At 34.2% G+C, this 27,436-nt stretch overlaps 6 protein-coding genes and 1 long non-coding RNA gene across 10 annotated transcripts; 5 read left to right on the top strand and 2 right to left on the bottom strand.

Moving 5' to 3' along the window:
* Nucleotides 1-3,272: 3,272 nt before the first annotated feature.
* On the bottom strand, nucleotides 3,273-5,393 carry LOC104755672 (F-box/FBD/LRR-repeat protein At1g13780-like). Its single transcript, XM_010478104.2, has 4 exons — nucleotides 5,029-5,393; nucleotides 3,957-4,934; nucleotides 3,731-3,871; nucleotides 3,273-3,643 (listed from the first exon to the last, which is right to left on the bottom strand). Exons 2-4 carry the CDS (start codon nucleotides 4,920-4,922, stop codon nucleotides 3,365-3,367), a joined length of 1,386 nt encoding a protein of 461 aa, XP_010476406.2. The 5' UTR covers nucleotides 4,923-4,934; nucleotides 5,029-5,393; the 3' UTR covers nucleotides 3,273-3,364.
* Nucleotides 5,394-5,410: 17 nt separating this feature from the next.
* On the top strand, nucleotides 5,411-6,645 carry LOC104755671 (uncharacterized). The gene is made up of 3 exons (XR_762246.3): nucleotides 5,411-5,915; nucleotides 6,033-6,168; nucleotides 6,314-6,645. It is a non-coding gene; the product is annotated as an uncharacterized LOC104755671 (long non-coding RNA).
* A 2,561-nt stretch (nucleotides 6,646-9,206) lies between these two features.
* On the bottom strand, nucleotides 9,207-12,401 carry LOC104755670 (protein root UVB sensitive 3). 3 transcript variants are annotated; one of them, XR_002036295.2, is made up of 15 exons: nucleotides 12,043-12,401; nucleotides 11,882-11,939; nucleotides 11,729-11,788; nucleotides 11,597-11,635; nucleotides 11,452-11,514; nucleotides 11,286-11,342; nucleotides 11,046-11,109; nucleotides 10,834-10,917; nucleotides 10,652-10,734; nucleotides 10,433-10,562; nucleotides 10,251-10,343; nucleotides 9,990-10,111; nucleotides 9,842-9,885; nucleotides 9,549-9,736; nucleotides 9,207-9,448 (listed from the first exon to the last, which is right to left on the bottom strand). XR_002036295.2 is itself a non-coding variant. In XM_010478103.2 (15 exons), the coding sequence occupies exons 1-15, from the start codon at nucleotides 12,162-12,164 to the stop codon at nucleotides 9,350-9,352; spliced, it is 1,323 nt and encodes a 440-aa protein (XP_010476405.1). In that variant the 5' UTR covers nucleotides 12,165-12,401; the 3' UTR covers nucleotides 9,207-9,349. The 3 variants fall into 3 exon arrangements, 2 of the variants coding, with proteins under 2 accessions (XP_010476405.1, XP_087353412.1); XM_010478103.2 differs by having other exon boundaries at nucleotides 9,990-10,128; XM_087497286.1 differs by lacking the exons at nucleotides 10,652-10,734; nucleotides 10,834-10,917; nucleotides 11,046-11,109; nucleotides 11,286-11,342 and having other exon boundaries at nucleotides 9,990-10,128; nucleotides 12,043-12,241.
* Nucleotides 12,402-14,783: 2,382 nt separating this feature from the next.
* On the top strand, nucleotides 14,784-17,039 carry LOC104759209 (defensin-like protein 260). The gene is made up of 2 exons (XM_010482163.2): nucleotides 14,784-14,975; nucleotides 16,656-17,039. Exons 1-2 carry the CDS (start codon nucleotides 14,918-14,920, stop codon nucleotides 16,952-16,954), a joined length of 357 nt encoding a protein of 118 aa, XP_010480465.1. The 5' UTR covers nucleotides 14,784-14,917; the 3' UTR covers nucleotides 16,955-17,039.
* On the top strand, nucleotides 15,087-16,659 carry LOC109129831 (uncharacterized). The gene is made up of 2 exons (XM_019238676.2): nucleotides 15,087-16,048; nucleotides 16,165-16,659. The coding sequence occupies exons 1-2, from the start codon at nucleotides 15,251-15,253 to the stop codon at nucleotides 16,372-16,374; spliced, it is 1,008 nt and encodes a 335-aa protein (XP_019094221.2). The 5' UTR covers nucleotides 15,087-15,250; the 3' UTR covers nucleotides 16,375-16,659.
* A 2,067-nt stretch (nucleotides 17,040-19,106) lies between the features above and the next one.
* On the top strand, nucleotides 19,107-22,208 carry LOC104755669 (putative inactive purple acid phosphatase 1). The gene is made up of 11 exons (XM_010478102.3): nucleotides 19,107-19,296; nucleotides 19,427-19,605; nucleotides 19,701-19,792; nucleotides 19,879-19,945; nucleotides 20,025-20,147; nucleotides 20,245-20,337; nucleotides 20,414-20,625; nucleotides 20,712-20,844; nucleotides 20,939-21,144; nucleotides 21,224-21,659; nucleotides 21,749-22,208. Exons 2-11 carry the CDS (start codon nucleotides 19,429-19,431, stop codon nucleotides 22,052-22,054), a joined length of 1,845 nt encoding a protein of 614 aa, XP_010476404.1. The 5' UTR covers nucleotides 19,107-19,296; nucleotides 19,427-19,428; the 3' UTR covers nucleotides 22,055-22,208.
* Nucleotides 22,209-24,657: 2,449 nt separating this feature from the next.
* LOC104755668 (putative phospholipid-transporting ATPase 11) lies at nucleotides 24,658-27,327 on the top strand. Of its 2 annotated transcripts, none has more exons than XM_019239448.2 (7): nucleotides 24,658-25,399; nucleotides 25,489-25,973; nucleotides 26,060-26,148; nucleotides 26,248-26,356; nucleotides 26,453-26,668; nucleotides 26,759-26,961; nucleotides 27,051-27,327. In XM_019239448.2, the coding sequence occupies exons 2-6, from the start codon at nucleotides 25,839-25,841 to the stop codon at nucleotides 26,906-26,908; spliced, it is 699 nt and encodes a 232-aa protein (XP_019094993.1). In that variant the 5' UTR covers nucleotides 24,658-25,399; nucleotides 25,489-25,838; the 3' UTR covers nucleotides 26,909-26,961; nucleotides 27,051-27,327. The 2 variants fall into 2 exon arrangements, with proteins under 2 accessions (XP_019094993.1, XP_019094994.1); XM_019239449.2 differs by having other exon boundaries at nucleotides 24,875-25,399; nucleotides 25,624-25,973.
* Nucleotides 27,328-27,436: the final 109 nt, after the last annotated feature.

The following is a 27,436-nucleotide window of genomic DNA, read 5'->3' as shown; positions in this document are numbered from 1 at the left end:
GAAAAAGAATTGCAACTCCCATTTAGCGTGTGTTCTATACTGGACCGGATTGGATTCATCATATCTAAACCAAACCGAACCAAAATTACATTCTCATTTAACCGATTTTGAAATTGACTGGTTTGATTATTTCATACCGAATTAATCGAGCAGATACAGAATGAATGTATGTAATTTCATAATCGAAAGTTTTTCCAAGCGAGATTAAGGATCAAGATTTCATATGTTGTACCAAATTAATCGAACCGGAATCGAACATTGTAGAAATTAAATGTTATTGACTGGGTGAACACGAGTTTCTGACTATAAAACAAGCGTGTTCCTTTCATTAGCTGATACTTAGGGTACCAAAGCTTCCTATTCGACCAATGGCCAATGCTTTTTTTTTTTCCACCTTTTTCTTGTCATAATATTTAATACTACTAAGAGAATACATTATCCAAAAAACAAATATTGAAATTGAGAAATCCAACAAAAATTATCTTTAAAAAGAAAAATGCTAAAAACTTGTTTGTATTGCAAGAATTCATGACAGACTCTTACACTATTGACTTTACTCCATCATGTAAATGTTGAAGTCCCTACTCATTGCCCGAGGAGGAATGACCAATGTTTTTTTTTACCGTTCTCTTTTCAATTTTATTAATAACTAGATAATATCTCACGCATCCCGTGGATTTGAAATTAATATAACAAAATATAATTATATACTTTTATAGATGTTTAGTAACTTATTGATTAAATTAATTATTTAATAGTTTATAATACATAAATATTCTTTTAAATAAGTATTTTTCAAAGTTTGTACAAAAATTATAAAAAATTCCCTTTTAGTTATGGTTTTATAGCTTTCTTAGATCCTTTAATAGTTTTTCCACTTTCCAACAAATGCAAGAAAGTTTACCTATTATTTATGGGGCATTCTCAAAAATGCCTCTTTTTCCAAACCCCTTTTTAAAAATACCCCTTCATGTTGACCATTTTTAAAACTACCCCTCTTTATATACAAAATGACCAAATTACCCTTTTTGAGTGCCAGCAAGAATGTACAGTCATCAAAACCAAAAATATTTTCCCGCCAAAATTTTTTTTTTCCCGCCAAAATCGAAAATTTTTCCCGAAAAAAATTATTTTTTCCCGCCAAAAAAAAAATTTTCCCGCCAAAATCGAAAATTTTTCCCGCCAAAAATATTGAAATTTATACCTTTTAAAAACATTGTAAACGCTTTTAAAAAACTTTTAAAAGTGTTTACAAAAAACCTTGTAAATGCTTTTAAAAAGCTTGTAAATGCTTTTAAAAGGTTTTTAAACACCTTGTAAACGCTTTTAGAAACTTTTTAAACGCATTTACAAGGTGTTTAAAAACCTTTTAAAACCCTTTTAAAAATTTTATAAAAACTTTTACAAGGTTTTTAAAAAACATTGTAAAGCGTTTACAAGGTGTTTAAAAACCTTTTAAAAGTATTTTTAAAAACCATTTGAAAACCTTTTAAAAACCTTTTAAAAACTTTTAAAAATCTTGTAAAAGCGTTTACAAGTTGTTTAAAAAACCTTTTAAAACTCTTTAAAAAATCTTGTAAAAGCCTTTACAAGGTGTTTATAAGGCTTTTCTAAGGTAGAAACCTTATAAAACCTTTTAAAAACCTTGTAAATTTTTTTTGGCGGGAAAAATTTTGGCGGGAAAATTTTTTTGTCGAAATTTTTTTTCAAAATTTTTTGGCGGGAAAATTTTTTCGTCGGGAAAATATGTCGGAAATTTTTTGGCGGGAAAATTTTGTTTTTCTTTTTATTGAATAAAATAATTTTCACCTAAGGGTAAAATGGTCATTAAAAATTAAAAGAGGGCAAAAATAAAAATGGCTAGAAAAGAGGGTATATCAAAAGGGGCATTTTTAACAAATTCTCATTATTTATTATATTATTTAGATTCATTATAAAGATATATATTATTTGAGATGACATTTTTCCGAGATGATTGATGAAGTCATATATAAAAATTATATGGAAAGTGATTCAATTATATCAGTATAAGTGAGCCAAAACTTAACTTTTATATATTTACAATTCACAATAATTTGGTTTTAATAAATTAATATAAACATATTATATATATATATATATATATGTTAATTAACTATATAATGATAAATGCTATATGATTAGAATAATATTAATAAGAGAATAGAAATTGAAAATAGTTACATAATAATTTCATGTGAATTATTTATATTAAAGTAAATAAAAATAAAAGCAAAATAGAAATTACGCGACATATCTTAAGGATGCCAAGTATAATTGAAAATAAAACTATACATCATGATGTTTATAATATAGCAATAATATATATGTAATACTAATATCCCAAAAAAAAATTAAGAACAATTTAGATGATAGAAAATTTAAATATTTCATCATATTTCAAAACAAAAATATCATATATATCATATCTTACATATATATCATACACACATTGAACTTAACACATATTGAGCTCTTACATATAGTATATAAGAATTACAAAAATGCAATAATTAAATATTAATATCTATTATTATATATTCTATTTTTAATTGTCATTAATCATTCATTAGAATATTATAAATACTATGGAGGTGGAAAAAATAACATAAACACAAATAAATAGTTGCACTTAATTAAAATTTAGTGCCTTAAAATATGGATATGATTACAAAATATTTGATAGAATATGTAAGTTAATAAAATATGTGAAAAAATCATAAATTTATTGTGAATAGAAAAACAATTTGTATATTAGCTTTATACACAATAAATTTTTATATTCAATTTTTTTATGTTCAAACAATTTCAAGCTAATCAAATTGTAAATTTAAATATACTTTTTGTTCTCTATTAAAAGGAAATATGTATTCAATTATTTCTCTATAAATATTTATAAATTTTATATATTAAAATATATTTTAGTTTATTATAATTAGAGTGAAATTACAAAACACATTAATAATCATATTATGTGAATTATTTCTATTAAAGTGAAAAATAAAACAGAAAATTATTATTGGAAATTTTGGTTAAAAAGTAGAAGAAAAATTGAACATCTTATAATATTACTTTGATTCAAGTTGTTTTTTTTACATATGTTAACTCTTTAGGTGATAGGTGTCAAGTTTCTAGAAGAAATTTTTAGAATAAACTCTATATTAAAATATACTTTAGTTTATTATAATTAGAATGAAATTACAAAATAAATTAATAATCATATTATGTGAATTATTTATATTAAAGGGAAGAAATAAAACAGAAAATTATTGGAAATTATGATTAAAAAGTAGAAGAAAACTGAACATCTTATAATATATCTGAAACAAAGATTGGAACTGAGAAATCAGGCAATGATAATTTGACATGTTGGAGATCTTTTTGTGAGATTATTAAGCTCCTCATAGATATCTGTATCCGAATAGTATTGAGGACAACCCATGAACCTCAGAGTCAGTTTCTTGAGGACTGCTGAGTTTTCAAGAAAGTAGCTCGCTGTTTTCAACTCCTCTTTCCCCCAGTCAAACAATCGTTTCACCTCAAGAAACTCGAGAGCCGAAACCAAACACTGAGGCACATTTATGACTTTGAATTCCTCCGTCCTCTCCTCCACATAAGGAATCTCCTGCAAACACCAGGGTACTCAATTTATAGACAGACCATCCACTAAAACCACAATGTTGTTAATCCAAAAGCCATAAACAGTTTTTACCAAGATCAAGTGTTTCAGGTTCGGGAGACTCTCAAGAAAGACTGGCAAAAACTGTATGAAAGAGCTCGGGAACACAGCATGTAAACGGGACAAGTTGTTGAATTTGGGAATCACTCCTACTTTTGAGTAAAGACCAAGGACCTGCAACAACAACCAAAGGAGAAAGGATACTAGCGAGTGAGAGTTTTTCCAACCAGACAAAAGACTAAGAATTGTTATATATTACCTTCACTGTTTGATGAGAGATGGTCATATGTCTAACACTAGATATCCCAGTGAGAAAATCACAGATTTCATTTCTCTTTGATAAGTCCTCCGAATCAAACATCCGGCCAGACTCGACAATGAATTTGATATCAAGGTCAACCATGAACAAAGAAGTCAGGTTCTTGACAACGATTCTATCAAAATGGTCTTCTTTGAGACTCATATACTCTAAACCTGGAGCATCAATCTCAAACGTCTGAGCCACTCCCAGATTACCATAACACCCATACTCAACCGGAGCAGTAAACCTCTTCAGGCTCCTAGATCTCACACGCGTAACCACCGATTCATCATCATTAATATCCTTTACATAGGTGAGTTCTTCAAGAACAGGACAACCTGAGACGAGCTTCTCCAGATTCATAGTACTACCACCACTACCACTACTACTACGCCATCTAAGTCCTTGAAGATGCATGAATCTAAGACAAGGCATGTAAACTAAACCCTCAGGCTCCCAAAGACCAGAACACAAGAGCTTTAAAGAAAGCAAAGTCTTGCTGGTATAGAGATTCAAAGGCATAAACTCGATACAAGGATAAACAAGACCATCATCAGCATCTTGATACAATGTATTGCTCTTCACATCTAGAACCTGAACCCCGCGGCTAACCGCATCACCGATCCGATCCTCGAACTGGGGGATCTGATCTCTACTGTAATCAACTTTGAATTTAAGAAGGCGTGACTCAGGGTTGAACTGGAGAAACCTGTCGATGAAACGAACCATCTCAAGCTCGTTCTGGTTTTTGAAAGAGAAATCACGGCAGTTTAAGTCAAGCCCAGGGACATGTAGCCATAGATTCTTCCACCTAGTCGATAACACGCTCGTCTTCACCGAATCTTTCGTCGGAAGGTGTAGGAGTATTTGAGTAATCAAAGATTCCGGTAGTTCGCTAATTCTATCGTGACGAGGCATCATCATTCACCCTAAGAGCTAAGAGCATGAACAAATAAAAAATTAATCCAAAATCTAGGGTACACAAAAGTCGATTTGGTATAAAATAAAATAACAAAACGAAAAGACTCACCGTGGATTCGATTCGTCGGCGGGGATTGTTAACCGGAGTTGTTGTGGGTTTAGCGATGAACTGGATAATGTGAGAACTGAGGAGGATTCGGAAACTGGTAATTTATTTACGTTCGAAGCGATTCCAAGAGCGCACTGCTGGAATGCCACTTCCGGAAAAAATTTGATCGTGAATGCCACCCTCTTGTTTGTAATAAAATTAAACATTTTCTTTTAAATCAAAACGCATGAAAATGTCTAAAAAACCTTGTTAAAATTCTGATATTACTGATCCAACCAAACTATTCGACCCAAGTCCAATAAAATGGATCACCCGATCCAATGATCCACTTTAAAATATTTGTAAGAATTACAAAGGTAAAAAATTAGAAAAAAAAATCTTCGACCTTCATTCTTCTCTGATTTTCTCCGACAATGGCGAGTGGACTCTGCAACTCCTCTATCGACTTTGATTCTTCTCTTCTCTTCCCCGGCAACGGCAAGTCTCCTTGATTAACTTCAATTCTTCTCCACTCTTCCCTGACAACGACGGCAACTCATCTTAGGGTTTTCTCCGACAACGGCGAGTGGACTCTTCAACTTCTCCATTGACTTTGATTCTTCTCCTCTCTTCCCCGGCGACGGAAAATCTCATTCTTCTTCTTTCTTCCCCGGCGACGGCAGGTCTCCTTCGTCGAATTGGATTCTTCTCCGCTCTTCCTCGGCGGCGGCAACGCTTCTCCGGTTTTCTCAGACAAAGGCGAGTGGACTCTCCAACTCCCTTGACTCCTCCGTTGACTTCGATTCTTCTTCTCTCTTCCTCGGTGACGGCAACTCTCATTCGTCGACTTCGATTCTTCTCTGCTCTTCCCTGGGACGACAACTCTTCTCCGGTTTTCTCCAACAACGGTGAGTGGACGCATCAACTCAACCGTCAACTTCGATTCTTCTTCTCTCTTCCCCGGTGACAACAAATATCCTTTGTCGATTTCCATTCTTTGCAACTAACCATATCGCATCTTTCAGCTTCTGATGGTTCTCCAAGTACCACCAACCAGATTGTATCTTTTGATGGTAATGCAAGCTTCTCAACATATAGTTCTAAGGGGATTTGGTATTGATCACTCACCAACGGATCAGGCCCTCCACAACTCCTATCACGGTAGTGACTCATTCACTATTCCGACTCATCTACGAGCTCATAACAATAATGATAATTGATATGATTATGTTAGTAACTAATGTCCATGGCAACACTTGACATGTTTTGTATTTCAATTCTGTATTTTGTTGTGTTGTGGATTCAGAAGTTTAGAAGGAATCAAATGATAGAGAAAGAATATAGATGTTGAGAAAAGAAGTGGGTGAGCTTAAAGAAGTAAGAGATGGGAAAGAATATCTACTTAGAAGCAAAAAGGAGCATAATATGGAGCTTTCACCGAAGATTAAAGACTTGCAGCAGAGACTAAGAGACTGAGTTTTGTTTAGTTGTAGATTATAGAATTATATGGTGAAGGTGAATTTTTATGTACAACTAGATTATATAGGTACAACTTACACAATTTCGGTATAACTTGAACTACTTGGTGCAACTGTATTACATGGAGCAATGCTTATTGTCATTTAAGAAAATAACAAATTAATTAAAATTTATATTAAATTGAATATAAACCTGAATCATGTAAAAATGAATATAAATTGACCTTTGGCGGCGAGATATTCATTTAAAATAATCTCACGTGTGGTAAAGTGGGCAAAGACAGCAAAATATTAATAAAAAAACTATTTGTTATAAACATAGTTGATCTAGTTTTCCAGTTGTACTATCATATTTATAGTTGAACTCTTGCGATTTTTATGAATTTTCAGTTGAACTATAATTTAAATTATTAATTAGAAGTTGGCCACAAGATTTATTACTATTAATTAGCATATACCAGGTTGTTATAATACAATTTTCCATAAAAACCTGATTTTCACCTCTTTTGCTTTGAGGTGATTACTTACTAAGTCTTTCTTATACTAGAAGGAGTGTTTTGTGTGAAAACAAAAAAAGATCGTTACAAAATTGATAAAATCAATAAATTATGGTTATATTGATTTAAAACAGTTTATTTATGTTTGAAAATGTTTTTCAAATTTTTTTTATATAAATCTTAATTTATAACTAATTATTAGAATTTACTAAAAATACAATTTAGTAATGCCTAGTTGAGCTAGTTGAACTAATGGTATTTATTAGGAAAATGATAAATTTGAGTTTTATTTATTTATAATTGTTTCTTTTATACTTCAAGATATTTTTAGGATCCTCAGAAATCTTAATTTATCGTTTTCATATTTGTTGAATACAAATACAAATACATTTATGTTCCTAGGTGTACCTAGTTGAATTTAGTTGTATGAATAATAATTTATATCAGTGTCAACTACAAATATACAAAAATCATAAAAGTATAACTATGAAAATGAACGTACAACTATATACTTAATTATCTGTCAGTTGTACCATTTGTACTATTTTGACATGTGAGTTGTTCCATTTGTACTATTTGTACGCTGAAATATGACGAAACATCGACCAGCGATATTGTCGGTGAACCGGCGAGATGATGAGGAGTGAACCGATGAGATGGCTGGACGGTGAACCGGCAAAACCGATTAGGGAAAACATAAAAATAAATCGATTTTAGTATAAAAAATAAAATAAAAATAATTAAGTAAATCAACTTCATTAAGGATAAAATGGGGATATCACATTTTGGGTGGTATGCAGACTCTCAAGTGGTATGCAAGATCAAAATTTTCCTGTAAGTGGCATTCCAGCAATAAATTCCGATTCCAATGCCAGTTTTTGCGTTTAGGAAAACAAAAAACGGTTGGCTTTATTATTACCGCCGATCGGTTCATCTCTTATAACCGAAGTCGAACCGAATACCAAAAATCTCGGTTCGGTTCGGTTTATTCGGTTCAATTTTATCCCAGGCCTCAAACACTCAAACAATCTTAGTTTCTTGATCTACGTAAAATTGACTGAGATCCATGTAAAGTAGTTTGGAGAAATATATAACAAAAAATTTAAAGCATATGATCCAACCTACTATAGAATATGAAAACTACAAAATAGTAAAAAATAATTGTAAGGCTATGTTAGTTAGGTTATGTATTTAGTTTGAAAATGTATTATATTATTTGTTATTAATTCTTCTTATTTCATATTTCTTAATCTTTTATTTGTATTAATTAGATGTTTAAAAGTAAAATGAAAAACCACATGAAAATTAAGAACTTGTATTAAAATTTTATAGAAAATATTGAAAGAATATTTTTAATGAACGAACAAAATGTTAATGTGACAATAAAAAATAAATCATATGATATCTGAGAGACTATTTTATGTATTATAAAAACACATACTTAAAAATATTTTACATATGTTTTGCTTATTTTTTGTTATTATCTATTTAACATTTCAAAGAACCAAAAAAATGACTAATTTGCTGTCATATATAAACAATCACAACTATAATTTGTATTTATATAGAATTTAATTTAAACTATACTCAATATATCAAACAATCAAATAATTTATATATATGTGATTTTATCATGTTCCCAGTATTTTTAACCTTTTTAATAACAAATGTCATTTTAACCTAAGCATGACTGGTAATATGTGTTTTTTTTGTTCAATCCACTATGACAGAACTAGATTGGTTGTAGACTTTAGTGTTTTACTGTATACAATATAGAGAGAAAAAGCTAAAGCTGAGCCATGTTCTGATTCCGTCAACTTTGATCAAGCTTGTATTTATGCGTTTAAGAAATAAACAGTTGCCATTATTATTTCTTTTATTATTTCTTTGATTGATAACAAAATTTACTTTTTTTCCCATTGACCCACTCGTACGGACCGTTTTAACATTTTTGGTTCGATTAAGCATTTGAAACACTAAGTCCATCTTTATTGCTACAACACATATTGTATTCTTAAGGATTTTAAAATAATAAAAATGTTGAATAGTGGGTATAACTGTTCTTAATAATTGAAAATTGTTCTTATACAAGAACTGTTGAATGTGTGTTCTTAAGTATAGACTATTATTTAATTATTTTAGTTTTTCTAAGTCCCACATTTACTGACCTACAGATCTTGATTGATTTTGAGTAGCATATTTTGGATCTGTTAGTTTCTTGATCTATCTAAAATTGACTGAGATACATATAAAGTAGTTTGGAGAAATATGTAACAAAACTTTAAAAGCATATGATACAACGAGAACCAACATATCAGTTTCTAGTATTTTGCCAAACAATTTTGATCTTAAAAAGGCGATAAAACTTCACTCGATCTTAGCACCAGAAGTGTGAGATATCCAATTTGCTCTCCAAGTAATGGAAGGTGAAAGAAGACGCTCTGTTTTCCAACCTCCTGATCTTAGCTACATAGGGGAAGAAAAAGAAATGAAAAATCAAAACTTAGAACAATCACTTTGATGTCATGAAAACACCAAGCTTCATCATCATACTGATCTAAATTACCTTGTGGAGGAATTCGTCATAGTGTTTATCCATCCAAGCTTCTCCTTCCGAATAAAAAGATGTGCTTTTCCTCATAAGGTTTGCTAAAACCATCGCGTGTATATACGATTTCAACACATCTGCGGCCGCTGAATCTTTGTGCAAGATCACACTAACATTTCCCTTTCTGTGAGCCAATAAGTACTTAGCTGCAGGAGTGTGCAACAGCCAACAGACAAGAACCGAGTTTAAGTCAAATATAGACAGAGAAACTAATGTCCCTGAAAGATTATGGAAAAAGAAATCAATCTAACCATTTTTGTATGAAGAAGCTCCAACACCGTTTAACAGCTGCATCCTGCACATAATATTGTCAACCTCAAACCGATTCTTTCTCTAAACCAGCGACAATCTATTCTCTTTTTAAACCATCATCTGTGGTAATTGAAGTATTGAACTTACATCTCTAGACGAGGGAGAGAAGAAACTCTGACTCCTAAGTGCACTCTCGTATGCAATATTTTTAAATCAGTTGATCTCAGTGAAGCGGCCCACACAGGCATAACACCCTCCATTGAAGAAACCTGTTCGGGAGAGAGAACTGGTGACATGTTTAGTTAAAGAAAGTTACTGATATATGATGCAATGATAAAGAGGATCCAGTTAAAAACAAAGGGAAGTCACTGTCTGAAACGTTCTAAAAATCAATAACACTTAGACTACCTTGGCCAGTTTGCATGAAATGTGTTAGAAGAATCGAACTCCTCTCGAAGTTTAGTGAATTCAATACAAGACACCGGACAGCTCTATAGTTTGCTGAATATATAAGAAAGGAAAACCGTAAATACCACAAAATTAGAGATATTCTGATATGATCCAGGCTTCAACCTCCATTTCTAACTTACCATACATATGAAACACTGTGAGAGAGAGAAACGAAAACCAAATAGCCAAAGGGTTTCCAGAGGTAAACCGAGCTAGCAGCATTCCCAATGACATCCCCATCATAGTTGCCATAGTCTCTTGGCTTCCTTCCTTTCAATAGATAACATAAACAAAAAAGTACTAAAAAAGTTCACATTATAGTTTCTAAAATCATTCACAGTGAAAAAAAGTTCAAATACCTTTGCAGATATATCCGCTGCATTTTCTTGGAGAGCAAAGTGCTGAGTTAGAGCTGCTCTGGTTGCTCCACTTGCAACGCCAGCTAATTCAAGTAATGGAGATCCAAAAAACGTTAAAAACCGATGTATCAATCACAGAGGAAATCTCAAGTTCAGTGTTTGATGCAAGTAATGAAACTCACTAAATGATCTTGACAGGCTCCCTAAGCAAACCACAATGATGAAGGCAGATGGAAACAAAGGAGAAAGAAGGTCCATTAGCATTCCTGCCATAAAAGCAACAAAGCTTGTAGTCATTCAAAGTCACTGAGAACCAAATGAGGGCAATGATTGTCAAGTGTAAATGTGGCAAGTAACTATGACTGGTGTGATGAAAGAAAACAATAGAACATACCAATATCGTTCATAAGGTCAGCAACAAGACGCCACATTTTTGCATTACTATCCAGGTTGGACCCCTGAAGAACAGAAAATCAGACAATTCCCACATTTTACTAGTACTAGAGGCTGATATTGATACTCAGCAAACAAAGAGAATCAATTGCTGATAACAAAACATCAAAGTTCTCTCTCATAAAACAAAGGGAAGAGAATCGATATGTAAATGATAGAGCAGAATCTACTATATAGACACCTGATAAAATGTGAACAATATGCCACCAAGCATCCCAGTAAAATCCCTCAGAAACCACTGCATATTACAAACAAGATATAACAACCACAATCCCTTGCAACTTATAGTGCCAGTGAATTCTAAAGTAGGAGACATGTTATATATATCAGCAATAGAAGAAACTCACTTGAAATGTAGCACCTATAACTGTTGCGGATTTCTCACCAACGCCAATAGCACTCAAAAGAGCCTGAAATGAAACTAATCCAAATCAGAAATGATGCTGCAGCAGACAAAATTAAAGAACTCAAAAGCTCAAAACTTGATCTCACCTGAGTGGAAAGCATCATCTTTATATAAGTTGAGAGCCCCTGCAAACAAAATACAACATAGGCGAGTCACAAATCACAGATCAAATTTTACAGTAGCGATTAAGGCACACAAAGCATACTCTCTCACATTACCTGTAACGTGTCCCATAACTGAAACCCTACATAATCCGGAGTTACACTACCAGGAAAGCCCTGCATCATCATACAAAGTACAATTCAGACGAACCCTAATCCGAAGACCAGATTTTAAAAGGGAAAATGAAAGAAAGAAAGAAAAAAACTTACCTCCGGTACAAATGCTTGAAGAATTCGTCTCCATACATGATTGAAGCGATTAGGAGACCTATGATCAATCACCAGCATGAGAAAGTTTCTCAATTTAGTTGTGAATTCTCACTGAAACTATAAGATTTGGTTGCAATAGAAAGAGGAACAAAAGATGGAACCTTTGGATGGAGAGAGCAGTGGAGGCAGTGATGGTTGCAGTTCTGAATAGCTTAGTAGAAGACGAACCATTCCATTCTTCAAGTGTCATTGATGCGCAATCAGAGACTTCTTCTTCTCTCATGGCGAAATCTTGGCTTCTTTTTTTTTTTGTTCTTCTTACGTTGTGAGAAAGAGAACAAAAGTTTGACTTTTTCACTTAATTCAAATGTTTTAAAAGTTTAAGACTTTTTATGTGTTTTTTTGGACTTTGGATTGGGTTTCAATTGCAATTGAATAAGCCACTGAGACCCAAATTGTGAATTAATTGACAACAACTCAGACTCGCTGATGATTGTGGACATCCTAGTCTACCATGAATGTTTTGAAATTGGGGTTCTAGGCACCAAAAGAAATGTTAATGCTAATGAGTGTTGACCATGTCTTTATATGCTTTAGGACTACGTCTGAACCTTAAAACCCATTTCGAACTATAAAATAGACACACTTTTAGTTTCTCATTTCCTCACTCATCTTTTCATTTTTTATCTTCTGGTACTTATGGTGGTTCTTTTTGTTTCAGGCTCTTCTTGTGAGACATGGGAAAGCTTGTTACAGTCTTGATGACTATTTTGTTACTTCTTGGAGCAATTCAAGAGGGAAAGTCTCATGGAGACCAACCTTTGTCAGCAATTGCTATCCATAGGACATCATTTGATCTGAATGAAGAATCTTATATCAAAGCCTCTCCAACAGTTCTTGGAACTGATGTAAAGCTTTCCCTTTTTTTCTTTTGATATCAGAAACATATGCAAACTCTTAATCACCACCGTTGATCTAACTTCAGTGCTTATTTTCAGGGTAACCATAGTGACTGGGTTACTAATTAATTACCTTTTATCGGCTTTCCTTCTTCTTTATTTCCAATGTTTAGTGGGTTTTTTTTGAGGTTCGAACTTCCATAAGTATTTATTAGTCAAATGAATCCCATAGTAATTAATAATTACACTAATTCACTAACAAAATTTCCACGTGTAGGTAAAGAAGAAAAAAAATTCAAATTTGGTTTGCTTGTTTTTTGCTTTTTATTTGCTAAAAATTTCCTTAAAAAACACTTAAATTTAAATTTCACCAAATCACAAACTATTTTTAAGAAATAGTTCAAAAAGTTTAATAACATTATAATATATATATATATATACTGTAAATCATTATAATAACATTATAATATATATATATATACTGTATTTATGTTTAATATATTGTGTCTGTGTAAAGTTTACATAGTGCTAACAAAATTGTGGTGGTTTAGTGTAGTATTTAGAGAGTATCTATGATCAATCTATCTATACTATTTAGTTTGTGTTTAATACTTGCAACATTTTTATGTTTTATAAACTGTTTGGTACATCACAAATCATTTGAACAGTTAGAGATCGGTTTTTTAAAATTAGTCAGTAGTGACTAAAGTTCAGGTTGTATAATTTTGATTAAAATGTGTAATATTGTAAAATTTGAATAATATTTGGTAATATAAAATAGAAAAAAAAAAAACATTATGCAACATTTTGGGCCAGTTTTATGTTTAACCACAATTTGATGGGCCACGATTATATATATTTAGTGGCCCATAACATAAATCTTCCAGTCAAACATGTTGATCATCATCGAATGAATCTCCGAAAAATTAGTAATGTTTTTTTATGAATTGGATTAGAAAAAATCAAATTCAATACATAATATGTAATACAAATCTTTGATGTGATCAAGAAAAAGTATAATAATTAAATCATATAGGTTTTGGTCTTATATAAAGTAATTTGAGTTTTAGGGAGTATATTTAATATAATATTCTAAATGATTTGAGTTTTCATGAGATTTTAAATAGGATGTATTGAAAGTATGATTTTGGACGATTTTGTAGAATTTAAGAAATTCTGGATTTTGAGAGATTGAAGTGAGTTTTTAGGATAGTTTGGTGGGATTTTAATGGATTATATTGGACGATTTTAAAAGGTTAGGAATAAAATGGATTTGTGAACAAAATTAACGACTTATTATGGCGGACCTAGATTCTTGATCCAATAACAACAGATTCTACATAACATTTAAAATCTTTAGAACTCTATTCAAATCTCAAACCAATAATCCCCATTTAATTCTCTCTGCAAGAATTTCATAGACAGTCCTATGCAAATAATGTATTCTATAGTGAATGTGATGATAGTTTCTTGCTTTCTGTAGTGACGTTATAAACACAATGAAAGATTGAATGAATGAGAGTCAAAGAGAAATATCATCCTAATATTGTAATGTCAAAGAGAAATATCATTCTAACATTGTAATGTCAACATTTTTCTTTGACTATCATTCATTTAAAGAAATTTCAGATTCAATAACACTAGATTTGATTAGTGATTTTCAAATCACTAGTTGAATAACATGAGATTTTAAGAAACCTCCAAAATCTTTTTAAATCCATGTTTCAATACACTCCCCTAAATGATTTTGATGATTTTAGAGAAGTTGATATGATTTGTTTCAAAATTCTTTCAAATCCCACCATAAGATTTGAATTTATGTATTTTTAACTAAAGAAATCCTCTCAAATCTTTCAGAATCTGAATTAGTAACTAATGTTTTTTAAAAAAAATTAAGGAAAAATATTCTAATTTTTTTTTTACAAAGACTCCAAAAGTTGTTATAAGTAGATTTAAATCAGTTCTTAGACCAACGTTTTTCTAAGAAAGTTCGATCTCTTGGTCAAAGCAACAAACCATTAGATGGAAAACTAGACTATCAAACCATCACATAAACTAGACTAGCTTCAACTTTACTATCAAAAGTATTTACCAAAGAAGCCAAAAAAAAATTTAATCGGTGAACGGGAAAACAAGAATGAAGACCGTTTCCTTAAAGCTTTTGTTATTGGTTTCTCTACTTGTTGCTGTTGTCGGTACGTAAAAAAATATATATATATATATATATTTTTTTTGATACTGTAAAAATATATATTTCACTGAAGAATTGTGCCTATAGGCAAAAAAAAAGGTTTATTTTTTGTCGGGTGTGTTTTAAGAATAAAATCTTGCTATTTAACATTATTGTAACTAGATATAACTTTGAAGTACGGTCAGGCGACGTTATCGAGGAAGCTATTGCCTTAAACACTCTCGGCGCTGGTGGAGCTTCGGCTCACCGGCGTCGGGAAAACTTAACCGATTTGTCCTTATGCTTCAAGATCCTGCTCCTTTTTTCTCTCTGTTTAAGTTTTCCCCATTTTTTTCCCCTTTTGTCCAAGCTTTTCAAGCTCTTTTGAACTCTTTTTACCCCGACGGCTGTTTATCAAGCAAAGGACAGAGGTGGTTTCCGGTGAACTCCCTCTCTCAACTTTTATCCGCACCACAAGAACAGAAGCATCTGCAAGTCAGCGAGTTACAAAAATCGGATCTCCTTTCGGATCTGAAATTTTCTCGATCTGTACTTCACTTCACCCCTGAAGAACCCTCACCTTGGGCTTCGTTACTGGCAGGAGGCATCTCTCTTGGACCAGTAGATGCGCCATGCTCAGGGGAGACGTCGACGGCGCAAGGCGATCTTCTTCTAGGGGCAACTGCTAAACAATCTGAAACGAGTAAGTCTTCTTGCCTCCCCGCCGTAACATCGGACCAAACTCATACCAAACTATTGATGCATCGTGTACTTCCGATGAGCCCGTGTTCAAGGCAAAACTTTCAACCCTCTCCGGCCAGCCGCCTTGGTCTCTCTCTGTTGATAGCCAAAGATCGATTAGGGCTTCCCTTAGTGGACCCTCAATCAGTTTTTGGCCCATTAAGGCCCCAACTAATTAAGCCCAATAAGTGTGCCTCAATTCCAAATCCGTTAAAGCCCAGGTACGACCTCATATCTAAATTGTCGAAGTTAAAACCTAGTCGACGGTGTGATCAAGATTACGATGCCTATGGATTCCATCGGAGAAGTAATTCACTGTTGTTACTATGGCGGAACTTCCATCTTCTGAAAACCCTGGTAGAAGTATTCCTTAAGGCTTTGATTTATGAACCTTATTGTTTGAGTTTGTGTGGTATTTGGTTCCCGATTCCAATTCGTCCGAGCATTGTCTATGGCTATGGTTTGTCGACCAGGTCTCATGTCTCGGCGAAACTAGTGAACCACCTCAAGCATCAGAGCATCTCGATCCCTGCTCGAACCCTTGTCAAAGCTCTACACTCTGTAGCTCTTCTCATGCCGGCGAGAATCACAGCTCTGCCCCTTTACTCAACGCTACTTCGTCATGTTATTACGACAGTGGCAATCTCTTCATCCATCATGGAAGAAGTATCGACAATCCTTGACCTCACATGTACCAATATGCTTCATAGCTTTTGGCTCAAAGCTCTCAGGAATCAATTGTCGATTAACCTTATCTACCTTGTTTATTTTTGCTGCTTTGTTATTTTGGCATTGGGGAATGCCCATTTCAAGTTTGTTTTAAACAATGGATTCTCAGAATCCTCCTTATTCTGTATTTGTTATCTTTTTTAATGGAATGAAAGCAAATGTTTGACCAAAAAAAAAAAAAAAAATAACATTATTGTAATTTTTATTGTTTCTTATCTTTTATTTATATGTGCAGAAAATGGAGTTAGCATTCAAAGTAATGGAAGTTCTCTTAACAAAAACTCTTGTATATCAACATGCAGCGGCTGCCAAGGTGCTCGTGGTGGTCGTGGTGATCCCGGTCCACCACCTACTTGTTGTAAGAAGGATAGTGACTGTGATAAGTATTGCCCAGAGGGAGGTGTATGCAGCAACCAATGCAATTGCGTTTGTAAAATGGTTAAAGTGATGAACTATAATAATGTTCAATGCCAAACAGATAATGATTGCAACATGAAATGTTCAAAGCAAGGGTATTGCAAATTGGCATTTTAAAAGAACACTCAGGTTTTGTAAAATTGCATATGATGCATACTTGTTAATTACAATGAAATAAAACCATATTATTAAAATAAACAAATGCCTGCGTTATGAGAATAGAAAGTATAATGGTCCATTATATGGGACGATTCATGTTGTTGCTGGAGGGGGAGGAGCCAATCGACTCTTACGTGAAGATTACAGTTTGGTCACACTACCGCGTTTGATCGCTCTAACCTTCAGTTTAAGTGTTTCTCGTAAGTTTGTATCGGCTTTCCTTCATCTTTATCTCAATGTTTATTGGGTTTTTGTGTGTGTTCGAACTTCCATATGTATCTATTAGTAATCATTTTTTTGTTAGTCAAATGAATCTCATAGTAATTACTAATTACACTAAGTCGTTAACAAAATTTCCACGTGTAGCTAATTAAAGAAGAAAAATATCCAATTTCTTTTTGCTTTTTGTTTTTTGTAAAATTTTCCTTAAAAATCATCCAATGTTATTATATTTAAATTTCACCATGATCACAAACTAATTTTCTTTTTTAAAAATAAAAATTAATAGAATATTCAAAAGAAAATTCCTCTATTGAGCATATCAAAGTAATGTTTCCTTGGCCGAAAGTTTTGAGTTTTCTGTTACCCTTTTGTAGAACAAATGCATGCGTTTTGAGAAGACAAAGTACAAGCGTCCATTAAACGGGACAATTCACGAGTTGCTGGGGGTGGAGGAGCCAATCTAAATGATTTCTCCGACGTGAAACCTTACTGGAGTGCTCGGTTATTCCTCAGCCTATTATTATGTTAAGTACGTACTTTCGGGGAACCAATGGGAAGAGACAGCCTTCAGAAGCTCTGGCAAAAATACAAGGTCGACATCGCTGTCCATGGCCACGCACATCACTACGAGAGGACATGCACTGTTCACCAGGTTAAAAAATAAAATTTCTCTATATGGCATATCAAATAATGTTTTCTTGCCCGAAAATTAATTTTGAGTTTTCTGTTACCTTTTTTGTAGAGCAAATGCATGCGTTCTGAGAAGACAAACGTCCACGGGTCCATTAAACGGGACCATTCACGTTGTGGAGGAGCCAACCTAGTTTATTTCTCTTCCGACCAACCGAACTGGAGTGTGATCAGTGATAGAGATCACGGGTTTGTCTCACTTACGGCATTCAATGGCTCCTACCTGCGGTTTGAGTACATGAGAAGCAGTGACGGAATGGTCCACGACTCGTTCGAGATATCAAGGGGACTACAGAGACATCTTGGCGTGCTCGTTTGATAGCTGTCCTGCAACAACGCTAGCGTTTGTAGGAATGAAGATGATAAAAATGCCTCGAGGTTTAAGTGTTTAACGAAGTTTGTATTATTGAGAAAGAAAAAAAAAAACTAATATCAATTAGTAATAAGTTTAAGTTGTCCTGCAACAACGCTTGCGCTTTAGAAATCTTGAAGATAATAAAAAAGAAAGGACGCCAATGTTTATTGGGTTTTTTTGGTTTGAACTTCCTTAAGTATTTAAAATTTTCTTTTCGTCCATAAGTATTTAATAATAATCATTTTTGTTAGTCAAATACATCCCATAATAATTACTAATTATCACTAAGTCACTAACAAAATGTCACGTGTAGTTAAAAAAGGAAAAAAAAATTAATCTATTTTCCTTTTTTTTCCTTTTTTTTTCCTTTTGTTTTCCTTTTGTTTTCCTAAAAATCTCCTTAAACATTCACTCAATATTATCACTTTAAATATCACCAAATCACAAACTATTTTTCCTTTAAAAATAAAATAAAAAATTTAACAGTTAGACCAAAGTATCATAACATTCACATAAGTTTCTCAAAAACCAAAATTTCCTAAAAATCTCCTATAAAATACACCCTTTTTACTAAAAAATCTCCTAAAAACACCTAATTGTTAATTATTCCTTTAAAATATATATCACCAAATCACAAACTATTTTTTCCTTAGAAAATAAAAACTAACATTTCCACCAAAAACTAAGCTTCTTATTAATAAAACTAAAAGTCTAAAAAAAATGAATGCTTTTTTATTTTTTTTTGGTTCAGAGTTCAGACATTAAAAATCTTAATTTCCCTAGATTTAAGCAATTTTAGGGAATCAAATTTAAGCTTCGATGTGAATTATACTCCATAGTGTCATGCAAACTGGCCGTTGACGAAACAAAGTCTCTTTTTTATCTATTCTTGGGGGAATCTCAAGAATGGTATATTACTTTATTCAGCTGACGTTTTTAAAAGACTAGTCTTTTCTTTTTGTGCAACAAAAGACTAGTCCAAAATCCAAATCATCATCTTCTTCTTCAAAGTTACAATCTTCAAAGTTTACTGGTAATGTCCTCCTCATTCTGTTTCTTGAATCCAATTGTTAGTTCTTTTTTTGTTGCTTCGATGCCTTGATGATTGTGAATATACATAGGTGTTTCAATTTCTGCTACATGTGGTTTCATTTGTGTTTCAGACATGAGAGGATCGACGATTGTTGCAATATTGGTGACTGTTTTATCAGTTCTTGGAGCAATTCAAGAAGTGAATTCTGATAAAGACCAACCTTTATCAGGAATTGCTATCCATAAAACAACATTCCATCTCAATGTAAAAGCTTATGTCAAAGCCTCTCCAACAGTTCTTGGATCTAATGTAACAAACATTCTCTTCTTTCATCAGATCTTTTCATAGTTTTTGATGATGACATTGACATGGTGAACTTGGATGCGACTTATTTTTTTTTGCAGGGTCAACATAGTGAATTGGTGTTGGTTAAATATAGTTCTCCGGAACCATCAGATGATGATTGGATTGGAGTGTTTTCTCCTGCAGATTTCAAGTAGTTTAACACAATCTCTTTATCAGATTAGTACTTCTGAGATTGAAATTAATAGAGACTTTGTAACACTTATATTGTTCCTGCAGTGCCTCTACTTGTCCAGGAGATAACAAAATGGTGCAAACACCTCGACTATGTTCTGCCCCAATCAAGGTCCTTTGTTTTTTGCTCATTGCCTGATTCTGCTTTTCTTCTTTGCAGCAGGTCTTTAGCTTTTTCTTTCTCTTTGCAGTTTCAATATGCAAACTTTAGTAATCCAAGATACAACCATACTGGAAGCGGTTCCTTGAAGCTTCAACTGATCAACCAAAGATCAGATTTCTCATTCGCGCTCTTTTCTGGCGGTTTGTTGAATGTAACACTCTTTCCACCCACAACTTTTCTAGCTTTACAAGTGTTTTTAGCTTCATCTTAAACCATTCCTTGGTTGTTGCTTTTTCCTTGTGTAATAGCCAAAGCTTGTGGCAATCTCAAACAAAGTAGCCTTTGAGAACCCAAATGCACCAGTTTACCCGCGTTTGGCACTAGGCAAAGAATGGGATGAAGTAAGATTCTAAAACTCTTTTAATGATCATTTCCTGTACTACTAACTCAAAGAAGTTAAAACGAGTTTGTATATAGATGACAGTAACATGGACTAGTGGTTATGGACTCAACTTAGCTCAACCTGTTGTTGAGTGGGGAATTAAAGGAGGAGAGAGTAAACTCTCACCTGCTGGGACATTGACCTTCGGCCGTAACAGTATGTGCGGTGCTCCTGCAAGAACGGTTGGATGGCGTGATCCCGGATACATACACACAGCTTTCCTCAAAGAGTTATGGCCTAATTCCAAGTATGTGCCATGTGTTTTCTCTGTTCTGAACCGATTAAATTAGCTTCGTGGAAGAATCACTGAGCTTTGGTTTGGTCAATATATAGGTATACCTACAGAGTTGGGCATAGACTGTCCAGTGGTGCATTCATCTGGAGTAAAGAGTATCAATTCAAATCTTCTCCTTTTCCGGGGCAAAACTCTCTCCAACAAGTTGTAATCTTTGGAGACATGGGAAAGGTTTTGATCTTTTAGTCTAAAGCATATAAGACTGTTCATTGTTGTAGTCGCAATACCATATTCATATACTTTTTCTTGTGCCATGTGGTTGCAGGCTGAAGTTGATGGCTCAAACGAGTACAACGATTTCCAACGTGCTTCTCTCAACACCACAAAGCAACTTATTAGAGACTTAAAGAAGACTGATGCAGTATTCCACATTGGAGATATATGTTACGCAAATGGATATCTTTCTCAATGGGACCAATTCATAGCACAGATTGAGCCAATTGCTTCCACTGTTCCATACATGATTGCAAGGTTTTGCCTTTTGGTTTCTTTGGAAAAAAGTTTGTTGGCTTTCTTGATTATTGAGTCTTTGACAATTGACTCTCTGCAGCGGAAACCATGAACGTGACTGGCCCAACTCAGGTTCATTTTACGATGGTTTAGACTCTGGAGGAGAATGTGGTGTACCAGCTGAGACAATGTTCTACGTACCTGCTCAAAACAGAGCCAAGCTTTGGTACTCAAGTGACTATGGAATGTTTAGGTTCTGTGTGGCTGACACAGAACATGACTGGAGAGAAGGAACAGAGCAATACAACTTCATAGAGCACTGTCTAGCATCAGTTGATAGGAAACAGCAGCCGTGGCTGATATTCATTGCTCACCGTGTGCTCGGTTACTCCTCCACATCGTTCTATGCGGAAGAAGGCTCTTTTGCTGAACCAATGGGGAGAGACAGTCTTCAAAAGCTATGGCAGAAGTACAAAGTCGACATTGCAGTCTACGGCCACGCACATAACTACGAGAGAACATGCCCGGTTTATCAGGTAAAAAACATCCACTACAAAGCATATCAAAGAATGAATGTTAGAAAATGAAATAACTCCATTGTTCTGTTTCTTTTGTTTTCGTGTAGAGTGTATGTACGACTCATGAGAAGAGCAACTACAAGGGTCCGTTGAATGGAACGATCCACATTGTTGCTGGAGGTGGAGGAGCTGGTCTTGCTGAATTCTCTGATCTTCAACCTAACTGGAGTCTTGTAAGAGATAAAGATTACGGATTCGTTAAACTTACAGCGGTTGATCACTCTAACCTTCTATTCGAGTATAAGAAGAGCAGTGACGGACGAGTCAATGATTCTTTCACAATATCAAGAGATTACAGAGATATCTTAGCTTGTGCTGTGGATAGTTGCCCTGCAACAACACTTGCTTCATAGAAGTGACTTTGCAACTGCTTGAGCTCTTCTGTATTCCATTGCTCCTTGGTCTTTTTATTAAACTGTTGGGAGTGTTTACACATCAATTATACGTACTTTACAGAGAGTCTGCTGGGTGGAGATATCATAAATGAAACTTGGCTTAAACGCGAAAGAGCTAGAGAAAGAATCATTTGATGATGATACTTTCATGTTCACAAATATTACACCCTAGAGAAAAAAAAAAAAAAAAAAAAAAACATGAAAATCTTGATCTTTCATCAAGATTTGGGATTTGGCATTCATTCTTATAGCCAAAAACCAAAGATCCAGAAGATAAAAAACAACGAGAAAAAAAGAAACAAAGAACAAAAAGACCGCAACACTTTGTTGACTCTCGTCACACTATTCGGTTTCTCTGTTCCGTTGCTTCCGCTATTAGATGAACATCCTGCCACGATCTTCGGGCTTCTTTCATCATTACAACTGTGTGATGATCCTACAACACAAACATAGATGAAATCACACTCATTCTACGATAACACAAGTTCAATGACAAATATAGAAACTATACCATAGTGTTACTTTACTATTAATACGAATCTAAGACCAAAACAAAATGTAATGAAATCTACTGATAAGCTAGACGAGCTACCTCCTCCTGTTGCTCCGCCTCCACCTCCATCGGAATCAACACAGAGTTGTCTATTAGAAGAAACCAAATGTCTCTGCAGAAACCCACTTTTGCTGGCAGTGACCCATCTCTCATTCTCAAAGGACACCGTTTGGTCATCAGAATTCCCAACTTTAAAACTCTGTCTCTCACATCTCCTCCTCTTAGCTTCCATTCTCCTCAAAGACTGCATCTCTTTCCTTTTCCTCCATTCCTGATTCCTCTTCCATCTCCGCCGGTAACGACGTCGTTCTCACTAAACCGACCGTAAGGAAAGGTATTCTAAATTTTTTGAATAAGAAGATTTAATCAATTCTTTTGTCAAAGTTATACCAACGTTTTTCTACGAAAGATCATTCTCTTCTTAGTTTTAGAGCAACAAGTCAGTAACAATGGCCAGTTTCAAATTCTTCGGGTGGTCAAGATTGACCGTTGGTTAAGGATATGGTCGCCAATAACCAACTGTTAATCGTCTTCACTTCAGCTGAATCGAAGCAAAACACCGAAGGAATAGCTTACCAGTGGAACTACTACGTAGTGGAAAACCAATGTGAGTGTGATGAATGAAGATACCAAATTTCCGGTTTAATTTTAGTTAGTTTAGAGATAAACCGATGAACCCCAGTGTGGGTTATTAATTTTCAGATGGAGACGATGGAGTTAAACCAGATACGTGTAGCAATAGAGGAGAATCTGCACCCTTACCCAACAAAAACAAAGCTTTGGTTTTGGTAAATCATTTCAAGACAGTTCCGGTTAAGATCTTGACTTGTGAGGATAACTCTGAACAACTTGTCGATATGATTAAGACATGTTACTTAGCCGCAGGGAACCGATGGGCCAATTATGTTGCCGTCAACTTTTACAAGGTAAGATTATACTTTTACAACGTAAGTATATATTAATATATATGGTTCAAAAACATAACTAAGTAATGAATTTTTTTTTTATTTTTTATTTCCTTTGGGTTGAAACAGAGGAGTAGTGGAGGAGGAACATTTCGAGCAGTTGATAAACTAAATGGAGAGCTTCTATGTGGACGTGATGATGTGCATGCTTGTTAATTTATTATTACTGCCAATAGTGATGAGTTAGTTCTTGACTACTTTCTTCGTGAGCTTTCTATGTGTACGTGATTCGATGCTTGACTAATTTATTCGTAATGTCCAAAAAACGATTTGACGTATTTGCTGTGCAGATCGAGTGTGACTATATTATTAATCGCATGAACATAACGTGGTAATATGTAATCAATTATTTTAAAACAGTATCAGATCTGAATATCTGATCACATGTACTGTGTAGCGCAATAATATGATGTTTAACTATGGTTAAGCAGCTCTTCCTTTAAACTATGATTAAGTTCATGATTGGTTACTTGAGTTAGAATTAAAGTGATACTATGGAAATAATAGAATATTATGTGTTTAATAAATTATCAACTAAAACATGCAAAATAACCTAATATTGTTTGTTGTGCAGCTCAACAAGTTCGGCACACTGGAGTTAGATTACAAAATTCTATAGCCAAACTTTAATCATTCATTTAGATTAAACATTTTAAATTAATCCGCATTATACCAAACTTGCAATAGATTATGAGGTGGAAACTAATTTCCACATGTGTTGCTAAAGAAAGAGTGTCAGAAGACATATTTTATAATCAGGAGATCAGTTAGTTAATTTAGTTTGATTGATAATAATAATACAATACTAGTAAACAAAATATATACTAATACTAGTCTAATTCTTACTATATGATTTAGAATCAATCAATTAAAACAACAAATTCAATTCACTAATCTTCTTTAAATATTAACATTAAGAGGAAGACTTCGTATACTGGTATACACTTCCTCTCTTCTTGACTCTTCTCTTTTCCAAGAAGTTTTCAAAAGAAATAACTAGTAACCATCCATCAACGACTTACGACTTCGTCGACGGCTCATTCACACACATTCGTTCCTAAATTTCTTGAATAAGGAAACCAAAAATAGCAAATCGACAACTATAGTTTGAATTCATTATTGATTGATTCTTCTCAACTGTTGATGACTTTTACAGTTTGAAATCATTATTGATTGTTACTTTGTCATTTTTGCCAACTACACAATGTTTACAACCTTACACATAAATATTATTAGATATTTCTTTTTCAAATTCTTCTTACAAAAAAAAAATCTTCATTCTTTCTTTCATTTTTTCCATTTCCACTCTCCAAATTTTTTTATACATAAAGATTTTTTAAGTTTCAGACACAAGAAAAGAACGAACAACAAAACAAAGGTATGACAAAGTGTCGTGGGAGAAGAAGGTTACATCTAAGCAACATATACGCATTCATTCAAAGGTCGTAAATCGAGTTTTCAAGAAGACCATTCTCAGATTGGAGGACCTGGTTTCTCACGCGTCGTTTACTGCAACGAACCTAATTCTCCGGCGGCTGAACGACGCAACTACGCCGGCAACTATGTCCGGTCTACTAAATACACTGCGGCTTCTTTCATACCCAAATCACTCTTCGAACAGTTCCGACGCGTCGCTAATTTCTACTTCCTCGTCATCCGAACCTTATCCTTGACTTCTATATCTCCTTACAGCCCCGTTAGTTCTCTGTTACCTCTCGCCTTCGTCATCGCCGTGCGTGAGTATGGTTAAAGAAGCTATCGAAGATTGGGGTCGTAAAAAAACAGGTCTTTAATCCAAATCTTCAAATTCGTATTTTGTAAAAATTAAAACTTTAAACTTTTTTAAATCAAAGTTTTGATTTTTACTGATTTAGGAGTTGATAAAGACGAGTTTTTTCCGGCGGATCTTTTGCTTTTATCGTCGAGCTACGAAGACTCGATTTGTTACGTAGAGACGATGAACCTTGTTTGTTTAAGAGTTGTGCTGAGTTTGGAAATATTGGAAACAGGTGATTCAAAACTCAACTGATCCACCACCGAAGAGAAGCAGGATCGAGAGGAAGATGGACAAAATCATCTACGTTGATGTTCGGTGTTGTGTTTTTGATGTCTTTTATTGGTTCGATTGTATTTGGTACTGAGACAAGAGAAGATAGAGTGAAGTCTGGAGGAAGAACAGAGACCAGACGATGCTGATATCTTCTTTGATCCAGACAGAGCTTTTATGGCTTCGGTTTACCATTTCTTCACCGCCGTGACAGCGGATCGTGAGAGCTTGATCGATGAAATCACAGAACGGATGGAACGAGATTTAATTATCCTCGGTGCTACTGCTGTTGAGGACAAACTTCAGAATGGGGTATGGCTCTTTTAAGACTAATAATATGTTTTGGTATTTGGGTTGAGTAGGAGGACTATAACAGGTTGAACTTGATTGTGGTTTAGGTTCTGGATTGTATCGACAAGCTAGCTCAAGCAGGGATAAAGATTTGGGTTCTAACCGGAGACAAAATGGAGACTGCAATCAATATCGGGTAAGACAAGTAACACAAGGGATAAAGATTTTTGTTTTTTTTGTTCTCATGTCTGAATCTATACATTGTTCTTACATTTTTTTGCCGGAATCTCTACAGATTTGCTTGTAGTTTACTAAGACAAGAGATGAAGCAGATCATCATAAATCTTGAGACACCACATATCAAAGCATTGGAGAAAGCTGGAGAGAAATATGCAATTGAACAGGTACTTTTTATATTTGTAATTCAAACAGTAATATGTTTTCACTATCTTTTAATTTAGGACTTAGGAGATTAATATATGGACCGACTATGTTTGTAGGCATCGAGAGAAAGCGTGGTGAGGCAAATGGAACAAGGGAAAGCTCTACTCACAGCATCAAGCAGCTCGAGCTCTCAAGACGCCTTTGCGTTGATCATTGATGGGAAGTCACTAACATACGCTCTTGAAGACGATTTCAAGAAGAAGTGTCTTGATTTAGCCACAGGATGTGCCTCTGTTATTTGCTGCAGATCGTCACCTAAACAAAAGGCATTGGTAATGTCTTTTCCCGCGGAAATGGTTTTTTTACTGGCTCTAGTATTGCGGTTTCTGGATTCACTAATAGAAGATATTATTTGTTTTCAGGTTACGCGGTTGGTCAAATCTGGAACCGGCAAGACAACTTTAGCAATTGGAGATGGAGCAAATGATATCGGTGTTGGAATCAGCGCGGTGTTGAAGGAATGCAAGCCGTTATGTTACTTAGAGCGACTCTTGCTCATTTCCGTTACTTAGAGCGACTCTTGCTCGTCCATGGTCACTGGTGTTACAGCAGAATCTCATCAATGGTATTCAATTTTTCTCTCTCAGCTGGAACATTCTCCAAATAAACTCTATGCATTTTTCCTAACTAGGTTATTATTTCGCTCTTGTGCAGATTTGTTATTTCTTCTACAAGAATATAACTTTTGGTGTCACAGTGTTCTTATACGAAGCCTACACATCCTTCTCTGCTCAACCCGCATATAACGACTGGTTTTTATCGCTATTCAACGTCTTCTTCTCTTCGCTTCCCGTCATTGCGACTCGGAGTTATTTTCAATTGAGTGTATAAAAACCTTGAAGACAGCTAATTATACTATCCTATATACGCATGGGCCAAGGTGGCATACATTTTCTTATAAAAATAGAAAAAAATGAGTTCCCTTCTAAAATTTTCCGGCCTGCTACAATATACTGTATTATCTTAGAACCAACAATGATCATCATGACACATTAAGTAATTAAGGCCTATATAAGAGAGTATTTTAATATTTTCATAGT

The sequence above is a fragment of the Camelina sativa genome, chromosome 17, assembly GCF_030686135.1.
Source record: "Camelina sativa cultivar CO46 ecotype springtype chromosome 17, ASM3068613v1".
Classification (NCBI taxonomy): Eukaryota; Viridiplantae; Streptophyta; class Magnoliopsida; order Brassicales; family Brassicaceae; genus Camelina; species Camelina sativa.
The sequence above is the reverse complement of the archived record's forward strand: the minus strand, read 5'-3'. Positions and strand labels throughout refer to the sequence as shown.

What these genes read in the sequence shown, in the direction of transcription:
- LOC104755669 (XM_010478102.3), top strand. Translation starts at nt 19,429, where the DNA reads ATGAGAGGATCGACGATTGTTGCAATATTGGTGACTGTTTTATCAGTT. An exon ending in TTTTCTCCTGCAGATTTCAA is followed by an intron (nt 19,793 to 19,878) that starts GTAGTTTAACAC and finishes TTGTTCCTGCAG; the next exon opens with TGCCTCTACTTGTCCAGGAG. An exon ending in TATGTTCTGCCCCAATCAAG is followed by an intron (nt 19,946 to 20,024) that starts GTCCTTTGTTTT and finishes TTCTCTTTGCAG; the next exon opens with TTTCAATATGCAAACTTTAG.
- LOC104755672 (XM_010478104.2), bottom strand. Translation starts at nt 4,922, where the DNA reads ATGATGATGCCTCGTCACGATAGAATTAGCGAACTACCGGAATCTTTG. An exon ending in TCTCTCATCAAACAGTGAAG is followed by an intron (nt 3,872 to 3,956) that starts GTAATATATAAC and finishes TTGTTGTTGCAG; the next exon opens with GTCCTTGGTCTTTACTCAAA. An exon ending in ACCTGAAACACTTGATCTTG is followed by an intron (nt 3,644 to 3,730) that starts GTAAAAACTGTT and finishes TGGTGTTTGCAG; the next exon opens with GAGATTCCTTATGTGGAGGA.
- LOC104755668 (XM_019239448.2), top strand. Translation starts at nt 25,839, where the DNA reads ATGGCTTCGGTTTACCATTTCTTCACCGCCGTGACAGCGGATCGTGAG. An exon ending in GAGACTGCAATCAATATCGG is followed by an intron (nt 26,149 to 26,247) that starts GTAAGACAAGTA and finishes GAATCTCTACAG; the next exon opens with ATTTGCTTGTAGTTTACTAA. An exon ending in AGAAATATGCAATTGAACAG is followed by an intron (nt 26,357 to 26,452) that starts GTACTTTTTATA and finishes CTATGTTTGTAG; the next exon opens with GCATCGAGAGAAAGCGTGGT.
- LOC104755670 (XM_010478103.2), bottom strand. Translation starts at nt 12,164, where the DNA reads ATGAGAGAAGAAGAAGTCTCTGATTGCGCATCAATGACACTTGAAGAA. An exon ending in TATTGTTCACATTTTATCAG is followed by an intron (nt 11,110 to 11,285) that starts GTGTCTATATAG and finishes TCTGTTCTTCAG; the next exon opens with GGGTCCAACCTGGATAGTAA. An exon ending in TTTCATGCAAACTGGCCAAG is followed by an intron (nt 10,129 to 10,250) that starts GTAGTCTAAGTG and finishes ACATGTCACCAG; the next exon opens with TTCTCTCTCCCGAACAGGTT.
- LOC109129831 (XM_019238676.2), top strand. Translation starts at nt 15,251, where the DNA reads ATGCTTCAAGATCCTGCTCCTTTTTTCTCTCTGTTTAAGTTTTCCCCA. An exon ending in TCCATCTTCTGAAAACCCTG is followed by an intron (nt 16,049 to 16,164) that starts GTAGAAGTATTC and finishes TTTGTCGACCAG; the next exon opens with GTCTCATGTCTCGGCGAAAC.
- LOC104759209 (XM_010482163.2), top strand. Translation starts at nt 14,918, where the DNA reads ATGAAGACCGTTTCCTTAAAGCTTTTGTTATTGGTTTCTCTACTTGTT. An exon ending in TCTACTTGTTGCTGTTGTCG is followed by an intron (nt 14,976 to 16,655) that starts GTACGTAAAAAA and finishes TTATATGTGCAG; the next exon opens with AAAATGGAGTTAGCATTCAA.